This window comes from Pseudochaenichthys georgianus, chromosome 4 (assembly GCF_902827115.2).
Source record: "Pseudochaenichthys georgianus chromosome 4, fPseGeo1.2, whole genome shotgun sequence".
Taxonomy (NCBI): Eukaryota; Metazoa; Chordata; class Actinopteri; order Perciformes; family Channichthyidae; genus Pseudochaenichthys; species Pseudochaenichthys georgianus.
In genome coordinates, this window is record NC_047506.1 from 34,043,623 (window position 1) to 34,060,168 (window position 16,546).

Consider the following 16,546-nt stretch of genomic DNA (forward strand, 5'->3'; position numbering starts at 1 on the left):
TTGTATGTGCCGTCCATTCGTATGACATCACACGGCGCTGACAGTTGTAACTATGATGGGTGAACGAGAGAAGCGCGTCACGCCGTGAGTTGTTCCACGATGAACCGAGTGTGACCGGGAGGCTGCCATAGTCATGATGTCTTCATCCAGGACGGGACTTTTCACACAGCGGCATTTGGACTTTTAATTATAGGGGTCGGTATAATAATATTCTAGGGAGTTTGCCACTGAATAGATTGGTTGAGGCAGTTATCACGGTCAGTTTAGTTGTATTGAGTTTTAAAAGCAGATGTTTCATTTGAACCCATGTTATTATTGATTTATTAGTGAAAGCTATTCTTCATATTGTTTGTACTTTAGGTTCCAGCTAACCTGCACTGAATAAAAGTGGTTATATCAGCAGTTAATTGGAATTAATTCATTGGAAGTCTACCAATTTGCATAATCCTTTCCAGGTACCTGCCCGTCAATTACCATTTCTTTCTAGGAAATAATTAGAGAACTGCAGGGGCTGTTAAATATCATCAAACAAATTCTACTTTAAAATGAATGCGTTATGCACCATGAAAAGCATCTGCAGCAAGGACACAATCTAACATCTTCATCTGTTAGTGATGACGCCAAGATGATGCTGAGTCGTTAGTATCTAAAATGTCAATGTTCTGCTATGAGAGAGGATTTATTGAGTGATTGTTGGAGATGGAATGGGATGAGAGAATTAGGGAGTGATTTTGTAAACAGCCAAACAGTTTTGTTATTGAAGTGTAAGCACTTTCTTCATAGCATTGGCTTTCTGACATACTTTAATAACCCAAAGCCAGCTTTATTGGTAATGGTTCAACTTAAAATAAAATCAATTATAGCTGCAGATGTTGTTATTGAATTCTTTCCACTTCCTCTTACTGACATTAACATTACATTAAAACAACATTTAAAAGACAAACGTCTTTTAAATGTTGTTTTAATGCCTTTTAGGGTAAAGCCCTTCTTATTGCCTTTGTGTTGCAATGGTGTTTCATAATAAGCTTACCTTGACATTTAGCTATTAAAAATAAATCAACTACATATATATCAAATAAATGTGTTCTCTCCTTGAGTAATTCATTTGATATAAAACATGTATCTTCATTTTCTCGAATAAATATATTTTCTTTTTTATGCGAAGGATATTAAACGTTTTGGATCTAGAAATCCAGTAGGAATGCAATCAAGTTTCAAGTGAGTTTATGGTAATTGTTCAAATAGGATACGGTTTCTTTATCCACTAACGTCACCTTTGAAATACTCTTTGCCTTCTTAAAACAAAGGTATCTGAGTGCAGGGCAGTGAATGTTTCTGGACTTACGTCTTGCAGCAGCTTCTCCAGGTTTTCCTGGAGCTCGTAGAAGTACCGGGAGGTGATGAGGCCCTCTCTGCTTTTCTCCAGGCAGTCTCTGGACAGCTCTATCAGCTGATGGTGGATGAAGCTCAGGACCCCGTCGGCCAGCGGGCAGACTTTATCGGGGGTCGAGGAGAAGAGCAGCTCAGCCAAACGCTCCTCCATTTGAGCCGTCGCCTGAGGGGAGGGTGGCGGGCAATTAAAGGGGGGGACAAGGATGAGTCACAGTAGAGATACGTGCAATCCAGACATATGGAGAGACTTCGGTGGCAAAAAACGTCATGTGCACAGGTTAATAAAGAAAATCTCTTCTAACTAAATATTTGAAACTGTCCTTTTTAAACAGAAAACATATATATACCTAAAAGCTAGACTTTCTTTTATTTGAGACCTTTAAAAGTACAAGTGTAGTGTTTATTTTTTTTCATTAAAAAGACTTAATTGTGTACTGGAAGTGTGTCTCCTTGTACAAACCTTGGGAAACCTCTCCTTGTACACATGGTTCATCATCACGATCTCATGGTCGAAGGAGATAGGTGACCGCCCGGGGCTGGAAACATACACAATAACACAGGTGAGTGGAGTCATTCAAGTTGGAATACCGCAAATCTGTTATTTTATCATTTCAAATATAAAATGAAAGTAGCTCATCATGAGAAACGATCACCACATCATCAAAGCTGAACTTTCACAATTATATTTGATCCCGGTTTTGCCAATAGGCCTGTGTAGAAAGGTGTATTATACTATATATTGAATTGTGCCTGGGGGGAGAACCTCAGCCAGAGAACAACTCTTACGCTCCATGGGTAACTGTTTTAGTGTTAACTTTTATGTAATGAAAGGGGTGCCATATTGGAAAATCTTATACCTACAGTAGTCTCATGGCGTCCCAATTTATATAAATTGACAAATGACTAAAGAAAAAAACACAATTCTTCTTCTTCTACTTTGTGCATAACTATTATTTTTTACTGACTTTTTGGAGAAATTCCTAATATTTGTACCTTCTGAGTTCCCTACGAATGTTATATATAAAACAATCTTGAAAAAAATGCTCACAGCTATAGACTGTATAAAATACAAGCGGCCAACACCATGTCTAAATATTGTAGTCTTGTGGTGGCAGAAAACAAAGATGGCGCCGCCCAAAATCTAAAGTTGGCAACAGCTATCTATGCATATTGTAGCATTTAGCAGCAGTTACTGTTACCTTTGTTACACAGCAAGTACATGTCTTTAAATTAAGGTAGCAGAGACCTCACAGTGGTGATGCTATGGGTTTATTATTTTTCACTTATGGAAACGGCCTTGCACTTTCTCTTCTATGGTAATTACAATTGAGATAATAAGCCCTAGTTCTTCTGAAGGATACATCTTCTCCTACAGGAGGTAGTGCTGACCAGGATACATGATACACTCAGGATTGTCAGGTCACCCGGGCACAGTGGGAATAAAAGCTGGATGGTGGACCCACGTGCTAACGGGACCTCGGGGTCTTCATCATATGTGTGCCTTCAGCGGTGTAAACCAGAGGACCATGGCAACCTCTGGACTCACATGGCTGCACACACACAGAACGGCACAAAGGTAAGGCCTCGGGAGACCGCTGGACCCCGGATAGCATGTGTGTGTGTGTGTGTGTAGCTGTCAGTAATAAACCGAGGCTGTCCACAACTCAACTGCAGTGAGGGTCCGTCAGTTCTCAGGGGGGTTTCATGACCGGACAGACTGACAGTGATGTCTCCTTCAGTATATACCCGCTCCAACAGAATATCAATCCATCAGTTTTTTACAAAGTGGACTTCATCTCCTCTCTATTTTCCTCCTCATGGGACTCATCTTTTCCGAAATTCTATCATACACATATAAATCATTGTGTGCCAAATTCTATTCTCCATTTATTTTTAAATCTTCCAAGGTCAAATTGTTTATAAGAGAAAAAAAAACAATGTTTTTGTGTTATAAAATAGTTTTTCGTTCTGTATGTTTTTACAAGATACAGACATTGGTAGTAAGGAAATTACAAAAAAGAAACTATAATGAGAGCTATTTGGATTATCTCACCACAAATTGCATTTATTTGTCTTGTTTGAAGGACACAAACAACCCTTTCACATTCATTAATTGTATATTTTCATTTTTCCCCTGGTGTAAAACTCAAACCATTTTATGTAAAACAAATTGCTTGAGTTATTTTCTGAATTTCAAAAATATAAATTCAATATGAAAGCAGTGTTAATCAAAATAAATAATTCATACCAAATTAAATACAAATAAATAAAGCCATAAAAATACCAAAGGTATTTTACAGGCATTCCTAAAGAGTCACGCAAATTGAGATTAAGAGGTGCTGGTAAAAGTAGAATGTTTTGTCTCCAGATGTCTTTACTAGTATGAGTCATCTGTACACACACACACACACACACACACGCACACACACACACACACAGCACACACACACACACACACACGCACACACACGCACGCACGACCAGTACGATGAGGTAATGCTTTGAGTCATCCATCGGCAGCTCGCAGTCCAATTACCAGCCTAATAGGAATGAGAGAAGCCTGAAAGTGACATACGAGGCACACCTCATGGAGGCAGTTTATGATCACGCTTGCACACACTGTGACAAGTTATCACACACAGGTATACAGTACGTAGCTGAGCTCACATTATTCTTTTGTTTTCACCTGCTTTGTTGGGATCTTGATTTTGTTTATACTATATACTTCTGGATAAATGTCCTTTGATGGCATCTTGACTTAAGATAAGATGGACCTTTATTAATCCCCGTGGGGAAATTCAATTGTTTAAACAGCAACCGGGTAAGAGTGAAAAACAAGATAGCACAGATTCACACGGATTAATAAAATCAAAAATAAATTCAGCGATAAAAATAAAAATAATAATAGTTTTGGTTTATTTTGTCCAGGTTTTGAATGATATGTACGGAGCCCTGGAGGGTTCATAGAGAGACAAATAAATAAAACGTGGCCACGTTTTGTGTGTGGGCATTTGTTTATGATAGTATCATTCGTTCCGGTGCACTCCGGCAGGACTATAGCACATTGAGATTAAGATTAAACGACTTTCTTTCATTTGGGAATACACATATAACTATGGAGAACCAGATTTGTGTAAATTACTGTTCGTGGTCATTTGAAAACAAATGCCGGTGTTGTCGGACACACACAAACACACCGAACACGCACACACAGAGCTGAGCACACACACACGCACGCACGCACACATGCGCGCGCGCCCCGGTGACAGGACATCTCCTTCATAAAACGAGGGGAATACTCTGGTAGTTCGATGTGTGTAGAGTAGTGCTGTAGCAATGTCGACGACATATTTCCGCGTCGACGCGTCGCTACACACACGTGGGTCACCCAAAGCAACAAGCAGTTCGCAATCGCACTTCAAACACAATGGAGACTGAAACGGCTACCACCTCCTCCTCACAGGATTGCGCACGAAGCCCTCAAACGAAAACATCTCGCCCTAGGTCTTCAAAAGCATGGGAATATTTTAAAGTTAGTCTAAAACGCAAAGATATTGTCATTTGCAGTCTTCGCTAAATGGAGTTGGCATATCACACAAGCACAACGGTTATGTTGGAACATTTAAAGCGGCATCTAGCTGTGGCTACCATTAGCAGCTAGCATTTGCTCTCCGATTTTTACATAAAAATGGAATTATGGATTATAAATTTCATTTCATTCATCATTTTTTTATACATAGACGTTAAAAACCTATGGATTAACCGATTCAGCCGCGTTTTTTCTCATTTTAATGCCATTGAACACGTCTTTTGATCAGATTGACAGCTATGGTGGTGAGACGATCTCCCTAGAAGCTCTGTAAAGGTACGTGTTGTGATGACTGTATTTGCTTCCCCTGTCGCGAGTCCGGATCACTCAGTGATGATACTATATACCTACATAATCTGTGGAGTCTCAGCTTTAATCGGATATCTTGTATGTGCAGCTACGATAAGTAATAAGGGTACTTTTATCTTGAGTTCTGTGCCAATGTCCGTTAGCATTTTTCGCTCATGGGTCATTTAGATGCTTCTTATGAGACTTGTGTTTTGTTTTGGTAAACATGGTTTGTATCGTCAGTTAGCTGAGATTATTTCCGTTAATCTGGTATAACACATTAATAGTTTGTTAAATATTAAGATCCCCTGAGACACAGTATCGTGAACATTTTTTTTTTACATTACGTTTTTTTTACATTACGTTTTTTATGAATTGAACAACAGAAAAATAATCGTTAGATTAGTCGACTAATCGATCAAATAATCGCCCGATTAATCGTTTTCGAAATAATCGTTTCCCCCCAGTACTAGTGTAGAGGTGTGTAGAGGCAGCCTCGATCTCTATTCAGCGGTTCTAATGAAGGGAAACGCAGTGAAGTAAACAGTAAAAGGCACCGCTCTTTGCAGCTGGTGCTGCTCTTCTCAGATTCTGCTGAATTACACGTTACTGCCTCCAGTGCCCTGTACGACGAAGCCAGTTCAACAGACCCTGGATATGTTTGATTTACCCGGCTTAACTAACCCTAACAAACGCGATGTCGCTAAGCGGTCCTACGAAGCTGGTTAACTCAGCAAATCAACCAAAGTTTCTCTGCCCGGTTGAGAGCGCGTTCACGTGAAAGGGACGGGGTTACCAACATTTGACCAATCACAAACATGGAGACGCGTGCTGACAGCGCAGCGTCATACTTCATGAATGAATAGTGTAAATAGCAAATCCTGCTTCGTAGTACAGGCCACTGGTGCCACAGAGATTTCATAAAGTGAAGGAGGTTTTCCTTCTATAAAACAGCTGTGGGCAGCAGATTCTGTGAGTCACGGACAGGAATCCCTCAATTTAAATAAAAGAGGCCACGCTTTATTAACTCGTGCGCACGCTTTATTAACTCGTGCGCACGCTTTATTAACTCGTGCGCACGCTTTATTAACTCGTGCGCACGCTTTATTAACTCGTGCGCACGCTTTATTAACTCGTGCGCACGCTTTATTAACTCGTGCGCACGCTTTATTAACTCGTGCGCACGCTTTATTAACTCGTGCGCACGCTTTATTAACTCGTGCGCACGCTTTATTAACTCGTGCGCACGCTTTATTAACTCGTGCGAACGAGAAAGTAAAACGTGGCCACGTTTTATTTATTTTGCTCTCAATGAACCCTCCAGGGCTCCGTAGATATGCTTCTAAACACAACAATTAAAAGGTAGTTAATATAATTTAGTTTGTGGTGATAACAGCATTGATAATTACACAAATATCTTCCACCTCAACACATTTTTTATTTAATCTGTGTGTTTCTAATTGGGGAGAATAAAGTTTAAGTTATACAAAATATTGAAGTAAAACTAGAACATTCAAGTGGTTTTGGTTATGAGTTTCTGCCTTGACAATTAAACTGAATAATTGCAGAAGCTCGAGAGACAAATTCCCTATGGTTTTATGGTAAGATTGTAACGTGAAATTAGAAAGGAAGTGTTGAGTTTGAATTTTCAGTAGCTCCTACAGATCCTACATCAATCGAAAGCACAGCCCTAACATACGGTGGCCGACAGGTGCAAACGTGCTACAACAACCCAAAACCCTTCTAATCGGAGAGTTTCAAAATTGATGCAAATACTTTTTTTTTAACAAATGTGTCAAAACACATGCAAATACAGACAAATCTGTATCAACTTGATGAAACATGCGCAGCGTTTATGACTGTAAAAGCGATGGAATGGTGTTTGCTCCTGCAAAAGGAGCTCTACTCTAAAGGCAAAAGAGAAAGTAGCTTTTTAATGATTTTTGTTAACTGACCTTTTCAACTAAGCACAGCTCAACTGTGCGCGCCCACACACACACTCAACCTTTTGCTGATGGACGTCCATCACCGGGAGCTCTAAGGCCCTCAACTTTCAAACTCTCCTTTCATGTTCGTGTTACTTAAAAAATAAGAATCGATCAAAAGCCCTGGCAGCGTGCTCTGCCACCGGGCTCAGTAATTAAAGGTTAGCCTTGACAGAGATGGATTCAGTGCCAGAGGCTGTTATGTACATTCTTTAATTTGCACAGAATATCTTCTCCTCCTCTCTGTGTTATTCTCCTCGCCTGCTCGTGGCCGTGAGCCTGTTTTATTAAAATAAAGCTCCTGTACAGAGCCAGCTGCAGCGGAGGTCGGAGTGAATCCCCAGGATGAATAACACGAGAAACCCAGACAAAGGCTAATTAGAAAACGGCTATATTTCTACTGTAATGGGAAATAAAAATTGCCCCGCGGCAATCCCTGGGAAAAATGTCTTCGTCATTATTTTGAGAAACGACCTTGGAAACGAGGCTTGGGAGGAAGTTGTGAAGAGTACTTTTGTTTTAGTGTGGGGCAACAAGTTCAAAAGTGTGAGAAAAAACGGAAATATTAACGAAATAGAATAAAAGATTAAATCGCAACCCCAGGGTGTTTTATAACATTGGATAATTAAAACATTGTTGGAAAGGCATCTTTCTTTTCGTCCCCGAGCTAAGTGGTGATGTCACCTGTGACAAAAGGCATTCAAAATGCAAAAGAGCTTATTGGTAGGGAGGCTAATTGAAGTAAATCAGTCGAGACAGCCAATAAGATGGTGACGGTGAGGCGGGTGGGAGGAAGAGGTGAGGAGGGGGGAGAGGCTGCTGTGTGTGTGTGTGTGTGTGTGTGTGTGTGTGTGTGTGTGTGTGTGTGTGTGTGTGTGTGTGTGTGTGTGTGTTGTGTGTGTGTGTGTGTGTGTGTGTGTGTGTGTGTGTGTGTGTGTGTGTGTGTGTGTGTGTGTGTGTGTGTGTGTGTGTGTGTGTGTGTGTGAGAGAGAAAAATAACATTGATGCTTCACAACTGAGGCGGCGACTTGGGAAATGAGAGGCCTAATTGAGCGTGACAGAGAGCCGGCTAGAATGGGGATGAGGTGTGTGACTATGTGTGTGACTATGTGTGTGTGTATGTGTGGATGTGGATGTGGATGTGTGTGTGTGTGTGTGGGAATGTAATGAGTACTGTGATTGCATGTGTACACCATAGAAATCTTTAAAGACATCTCTGTAACATCTCCTAAAACTACAAAGCGGTGGGCCACATTTGGTGGAATATGCTTTAATGTTCAAAAAGCTCTTTATTTTTCTCATACTGCCTGTGCTGCAGCACTTCTTTTCACCCTCTGTCTGAAACCAGAGCCTACTCTGCTCTGATTGGTTAGCTTGCCAGCTCCGTTGTGATTTGTCAACCGCTTAGAGGTCCCCCTAAGCCCCATGTACAATGTGTTGGAGCCAATAGAAATGTGAGTGTTACATAGTGGAGTCACTGTGTTAATAGTAAACAAAGGAGTCCATGGATGTGTTTCCAAAAAGAGGGGGGGGGGTGGAGTGTGTCTGAGAGAAACCCCCTCTTTAGGGAACTCTGGGATTGTAACCTTTGCAGCCCATTCACATGCATAACAACCTATATAACACACATCGGGAAAGGTAAAACCCCCCAAAACATAATAGGGCCTCTTTAATATAAAACAGAAACCAGAATTACCGCTTCGGGTTTGTTTTGTCTTAGATTACTGATATGAATGATAGAATAGGGAAAGTGGTGTTCCAGAAAGTCAATGGGGTGCTTCAGCCTGTAACAGTTCATGAATGATGGATGCATGTGGACCTAAAGAGTATGGTGGATGGTGGTCCGACGGAGAGATAAGGGAGTGATAAGAGGTGATAGATACACTGTAGAAACTTAACTCAACGAGGATGAGATGGGGAGAATACAAATTAGGGAGAAAGTGTAAAATGATAAAAAAGGGTGACTGCCATCACTCACGGCGGAGTCGTAAAATTAGCATATAATTGTGCTCTGCAGCTCATTTTCATTTGTTCCCTCTCTCTCATACAGAGACACACTTGTTCCTCCCCCTGGGTCCAATCACCATCTCCTCTCCTCTCAGTCACTCACGTCATCCTCTTCACTACATGTTCCTCACACTAGTATCCTCATTAGGGGATTCTATCAACTCAGAACTGGATCCAGAAGTGAGCTGGTTAATAGAACCCAGCCCCTAATCCTCAGTTGCCCCTCAGTTGGTTATTTATCTGCAGACAGTTTGCAGGCGGCTCACTAAGAGCTTTTTAATGACACTCACTGCTGGAGGACTAATATGATGTCAGGCTTTCCGCTGAGGCTCATCCACCGTGCACACTTTCAAAGTCACCTCCAAGTTTATAAACTTCCTCGGAGTAATTAAAGCATTGTTTTGTGAGCTTTCATTGTATATCTGACAAAAGCTTAAATATTTTTAAAGGGTCCCTGTTATGCTCATTAACTCGGACATGTCTCCTTGCTTTAATGTTCAAAAAGTTATTTATGTTTCTCATACTGCCTGCGCTGCAGCATCTCTTTTCACCCTCTGTCTGAAACCAGAGCCCAGTCTGCTCTGATTGGGTATCTGGCTGGCTCTGTTGTGATTGGTGAACCGCTTATAGATGTCCTGTCTCTTAACCTAAAATTAATCATGTACTATGTGTTGTAGCGCTAGCCAATAGAAGCACGAGAGTAACATAGTGATGTCACTATGTTATGGAAGTAAATAAAGGAGTCCAATAGAGGCTTCTCAGGCAGGGGGGGGAGTGTGCGGGGGAGAAACACAGTACAGGAGAGGGAAGACCCGAAAAAGCATAATAAGTCCTTTTTAAGTTTCCTGTTCTCTAATTGTTCTCAACATCTAATGTTATGGTTTTCTAATTGTGTTCTATTGCCCAGGGAAGTTATTTAAGGACACAGGGTGAGGGTGGATTACGTGAGAGGGCACTTATTTAAACACACACACACACACACACACACACTCACATACTGAGAGCCTGGGATCAATCTTCAAACACAGTGGGACTCTAATCAGATACACACCATGCGACTCGGTCTTGCCTTCTTTCATCTCGGAGGATGAAAGAATCCAATACCTCGCGGTAAATAAATACAGATAAAGATGGGGGAGGGGCGGGGGAAGCTGCAGAGCAAGAGATGGAGGTGAGACACCAAGTGTGGGTGAGGAGAGAAAACAAAGATGAGAATAAAGAAACGTGTAAGGAAGGAAGGAAGGGTGACATACAAAGGAGAGCGTGAAGTGAGTTCAATCTACACACAGACGGAGAATCGTAGAGAACATGAAGACATTTGAGCTGGAGACGGACGGAGAGAAACAGCTGAAGGACAGACAGATCCACAGGTGAGTGTCAGTGATATAGACAGTGCGCTTTCTCGTCGCTCACACATCAGAGGGGAGAGTATGACCTTTCTGGAGACTGACACACACACACACACACACACACACACACACACACACACACACACACACACACACACACACACACACACACACACACACACACACACACACACACACACACACACACACACACACACACACACACACACACACACACACACACACACACACACACACACACACACACACACACACACACACACACACACACACACACACAACTAAGGGCATCGAGGCCTGTGTGTAAGGCAACTCAACTGGTCACTTATTTGTTCATACTCAGCCTTCAAACACTAAAGTTGGTTAAGCACGAGTCCAGTTATTTTTCATGTCCGGTGTTAATGTCAATGTCTTGGCCATCATTTGGATAAGTGAATAACTCATGTGGCACATTTAAAAAGAATATACGAGCCAGGTGTTGTACGGCAGCAGCTATATACTTATAGGCCACTTTATCATGTCAACCTATTCCATGTAATGCAGACAATATTACTGTTCTGCCATTGTTGTTCAAATTGATTGACCTTGGCAGAGATATTGATTGATTTGTACATGCATATGTTTGTTATTGAGGCTGTAGTGTGTCGTGGTGTTGAGTGCATTATAATATGAGATGTTTCTCATGTTTTGTCAAGCACATTTAGAAACATGAAGAGGAAGGAATATTACAAACTAATGTAAAAGATTATGCTTGCAATGAACTGGAGATGTTAAAGACCTGAGTTGCAGGATTAGGCTAGTCCACTGAGTGCTCTAAATAAATACAATAATAAGGTTATTTCTAGAATGTCCTCTGAAGACAGGCCAGCGCAGGAGTGATTTGGTTTGGTAGTCAATATGAAATGAAGAGGGTGGATGTCTTTTGCACTTTGAGCAAACTGGATCCAACCCCTGTCTTGACTTGCAGTTCAAGGTTTAACTCATGCATAAAGTAATCACAGAGTCAAGCACCTCCAAACAAAACTCATAAGACCAGCATCTAAAACTGGGCTTCTGTACACTGTATGTTCTGTCTCTTCAATATTGCAATGCAGCAAAACAACAAACTTGTATGGTGCAAGATGTGAATCAGAACGTTTAGCCGTGGCCTCCTACCCACCTTGTGCATGCTGGTCAAGCACAGCAGCACATTCAGTGCAGGACTCATTCTTCAGAGAAATCTTTCCTGCCAGTGGCCATTCAACTGTTCAACTCCTCCCTCAAATATCAAATCACTGAGGCAACAGACCATCACCCTGGACATATTTCACCCCTGTTAGCATCTATAACCACTACATGTACTTATAGCTCAACTCTGCAATACTGTCTAACCATAGAATAACTTGTGCTTAAACCTGGCTTTAATGATATTCATAATGCACGACACAGTTAATCAAGTAAAACCATCACTTATGCTACTCCTGTCCTTAACAAATTAATCGTATGTTACATTTCTTTATTTAATTCAGTAACGTGCCCTTAAACCCCCGCAGGGATCAATGAAGCACTTTTGAATCTTATTATAAGAGAATCTTAATGGCCATTCCACATGTGTTTCCACGTTCAGCTGTGGTGACCTCTGCTCGCTGCAGCCAGGACTTTGCTCAGTGTTTGTGGTTAGATTGTAAACTGGTAAAGCAGCTCCTACCTGAGGCTGCGGGAGCGCGGTCTCATGTTTGGGGAGCGGCGCCCCTCCTCGTCCGTGATGCTCTCGGAGCTGAAGTGTTTGGTGAGGAAGTGCAGCTCGTCCGGAGTGGGCTGGAAGGGCAGCTGGTGCAGCTTCTCCTGAGATGAACAGGAGGACTGTGAGAGGAGGAGCACAGAGGGAGCACAGATTACAACCAGCGCTGGAGCTACTGTGGGGCAGCATGGAGAGGAGAGCACAGGGCAGGATGGAGAGGAGAGCACAGGGCAGGATGGAGAGGAGAGCACAGGGCAGGATGGAGAGGAGAACACAGGGCAGGATGGAGAGGAGAGCACAGGGCAGGATGGAGAGGAGAGCACAGGGCAGGATGGAGAGGAGAGCACAGGGCAGGATGGAGAGGAGAGCACAGGGCAGGATGGAGAGGAGAGCACAGGGCAGGATGGAGAGGAGAACACAGGGCAGGATGGAGAGGAGAGCACAGGGCAGGATGGAGAGGAGAGCACAGGGCAGGATGGAGAGGAGAGCACAGAGCAGGATGGAGAGGAGAGCACAGGGCAGGATGGAGAGGGCAGGATGGAGAGGAGAGCACAGAGCAGGATGGAGAGGAGAGCACAGGGCAGGATGGAGAGGAGAGCACAGGGCAGGATGGAGAGGAGAGCACAGGGCAGGATGGAGAGGAGAGCACAGGGCAGGATGGAGAGGAGAGCACAGGGCAGGATGGAGAGGAGAGCACAGGGCAGGATGGAGAGGAGAGCACAGGGCAGGATGGAGAGGAGAGCACAGGGCAGGATGGAGAGGAGAGCACAGGGCAGGATGGAGAGGAGAGCACAGGGCAGGATGGAGAGGAGAGCACAGGGCAGGATGGAGAGGAGAGCACAGGGCAGGGTGGAGAGGAGAGCACAGGGCCGGCAGGGAGAGTTCAAAAGCGGGATGTGAGGCCGAGCTTTCAAAAAACTCAAAACACTTTTGACTTGTATATATGATCTGAAGCCAAAGGAGTAATGGATGGGAGGCTGTGGCGCAGTGGATTGTGGTCAGGGGGGCACAGGTTCAAACCCCACTGCAGTCAGCATGTCGTTGTGTCCCTGGGCAACGCACTTCACCCCAAATTGCTCCTGTGTGGATTGGCCACAGTATTGAGTATGTGCGTCACTTTGGATAAAAGGGTCTAACAAGTGACATGTAATGGATGACAATTGACTTTTATTGAGTTCTAGATACAGAATTAAGCAGAGAGAACTGTCTTCCTGTGTTGGTATTCTTGAAAAGGCTTTTAACTTGATTATTTATTTATTATTGTGATGCTTTGAACTATTTATAGTGTAAATTGGAATGATCCACATCTGTGCTCCCGGGTGTATCTGTGTGTTTTCTTCTTGTATGTTCCTGCCTGTGTTCATGACATAAGCTGCTGCTGCTCATAACCAATTGCCCCTTGCGGGATTAATAAAGTTGTTGATTGATTGATTGATTGATTGATTGATATGCTAGCCACATTAGACAATGAATGTTAAAATATTAGTCCAGATAATAAACATCTCATATTTAACTTGATTCTGAAGATGTGTGTAAAACATGCACCCCCACATGGTGGAGACAAGGTCACTTTACAAAGTGCATTGTAATGTCATTCTGTTGCACCTGCAGCCACAGAGAGAAGTGAATCTGCTGTGCCTTGTTTTAGATCACACACATCCTCAGATCTTAAAATAGAAAGTATGAATCTCTATTTCTGTCACTTTACTGTTTTGTGTGACTGGATTAAAATAGAATCATTGCTTTATAATGACACTATAAAGAGAGCAAAATATAACAACAGTGCCTCCAAACCAGTCACTTTAAGTGTGCAGGTGTGTTGAGAACGAGACGATGAAAGTCACTTTGACTCTTGCTTTTATTTGGACTACATGGAGCTCATGCAATAATCGTGTTAACATTTCTAAAGTTTTTATTACAAATCTCTGGTACACACAGCCTAATCCAGCAGCATTCAAATGACTCTATTTTAAAGTGAAGTATGTCCAAGATATTCAGTCATTAGACTGGTTTTTAAATAGTAGTTCAAAGTACATTTGATCTCACTTTGAACCCACATGGAGAAGTCTTTCAACCTTCAAATCAGTCATTACTGGGCACTGAGGGATGTCCTTTCCATCTAACAAGTCATTTATTAACAAACAGTGAGCTAGCAGCCCTGCTAGCAGTCTGGATCTCATGTTAAGAGCTCCAACAGCCAGATAAGTCGGCTCGCTGCCTTTGAAGCACGCTGAGTCTCATTCTGCAGGCAGCAGGCGCAGAGCAGCCGCGCTCTGGGGTATTAAGCAGGGAGATGAAGGACCGGCAGAAGGTAAAGGAGAGGAAGAAGGATTAGAGCAGAGGGACGTATGATGTGTCCCTGATAGTGATAGAAGGGAAAAGAGGAGAAACCGTGAAGGGAGAAGAAGTACACTTAAGGGCTTTAGAAAGGAGGAAGCAAGGAAGAGGAAGGTGGGAAACAAGGGATGGTATCACAGAGGAGGGAGGATCTGTGGGCTCCAAAGACGCTCTACAACACGTGCAGAGACATAGAAAAGTGACAGATATATTTACCGAGACGGTGGAGCTGGGTGTGTTGGTGCCATAGCCAGAGGAAGGCAGCGAGGCCAGAGACCAGCGTCTGCCATCCGTCCTGAGGGAGAGAAGGAGATGGACAAAGAAATGAAGACATCACACACTTTAGAAAAACAAACATGTAAACACATTTCCCTTAACTTCCATATCAAGGAAATGCATGCAAGATAAAGTGTTTCAGTTCAAGGAGGAAAAGTGCAAACACAAGGATAACATGGTCTCGAGAAGTGCAGGCGAAGCCATGAAGAGGAGACTCTGCAGACATGATGTGAAGGGAGTTCACAATTCTGCTCCATACCCACAGCTGCTTTCAACACTTTCCAAACATCTTCAGGGTTTGATTTAGTGAAATGTAGGCCGGCTTGTCATTCTCAAAACCAGAATGTGTCACTTCATCATTTAACACTTCCTGACTTCCTGTCTGTTGCTCTAAGCCAATTGAGTGCCACTGAAGACGTAGGTCTTGAAAAATCACAAATATATAGTTCCTTTTCTTTTAAATACTCAGTATTTTCTCTAAAGGGCTGCTCACTGTAGCTTTGGGATAAAAGAAAACAGGAGGCAAATAGAGCATCTTTTGGGGACTATTTCCAGCAGCGGGTGAATCCACATGTGGTGCTCCAGTGAGTTTTAGTGGTACACCTGGAAATGCAAAGACAAGTCACCAAGCTAACTGTTGTTTTTTCAAATAGTTTTCTGATGATAATAAATAATAATGGAGCTCTATGGCACAGCAGAAGCGTATGTCTCAGCGGTTGAAGAGGAGACCCTGCAAGGGACTTTCTGATGTGCTCAGCCATGCAGGACGGAGGAGGGCAGGAAGGTGGCGGCAGAAGGAGGGAGCAAAAAGGTCAGAGGTCAAAACTGAGAGGTTACCTGTCAGCCCTGTGTCCGTGACTGTGAAGGAGACAAGACAGGGTTTTCCATTTGAAGCTGTTAGCAGCTGTCACTGTTAAAGCCCCACCCACCACCCACCCACACCCACACACCCACACACCCACCCACACACACACACACACACACACACACACACACACACACACACACACACACACACACACACACACACACACACATTCTCTAAGTCCCATCCCCTCTGCCCACCACTAGATCAAAATTAAATATTTATATACGAAGAAAATACGATTTTGGAGAATTTATCTTCCAGACCTGTCCCACATTATAAGGATAACGTGTTAAACCAAATATATTGCTAGTAGAAAAATATAAGAACAAATATAATAAAGAGAAAATATAATTAAAAACACATTCGAATGATGTGCATATTTATGTAGTTTAAAGATGTTCTTATGTCAGGCTTTACCTGTTTAAGAGTCATTATTGTTGTTTATTTTGTAAGATGATATTACCATCTCATCATATGGTGGTGGCCTAATTTGTATCTCTTGCCTGTATCAAACAAAATAAAAGTGGCATGAATTAACTTAACTTAAAATAGTGTGAAAACGTTTCCCCAAGAGAAACATTTTTGAAAGAGGAATTTGTAAAACCCTCCTATCGTTGACCTGCCATATCCGACCCCACCACAAGGTGTCCCTGTTGCGTCTGCAGCACTGAGGTCAGCACTCGGCCAGAGAGGGATTTTCAATACAAATCAACG

General features: G+C 42.6%; 1 protein-coding gene across 1 annotated transcript in view; it reads right to left on the reverse strand.

The window, feature by feature from the left end:
- The window catches only part of mast2 (microtubule associated serine/threonine kinase 2), a 227,943-nt gene that overhangs the window by 36,463 nt on the left and 174,934 nt on the right, over positions 1-16,546 (reverse strand). The window contains exons 7-11 of the mRNA XM_034081341.1: positions 15,802-15,822; positions 14,905-14,983; positions 12,319-12,473; positions 1,853-1,928; positions 1,346-1,555 (exon numbers count right to left, since the gene is read on the reverse strand). Coding sequence (XP_033937232.1) covers positions 1,346-1,555; positions 1,853-1,928; positions 12,319-12,473; positions 14,905-14,983; positions 15,802-15,822 — 541 coding nt within the window. The remainder of the gene's footprint in view (positions 1-1,345; positions 1,556-1,852; positions 1,929-12,318; positions 12,474-14,904; positions 14,984-15,801; positions 15,823-16,546) is intronic.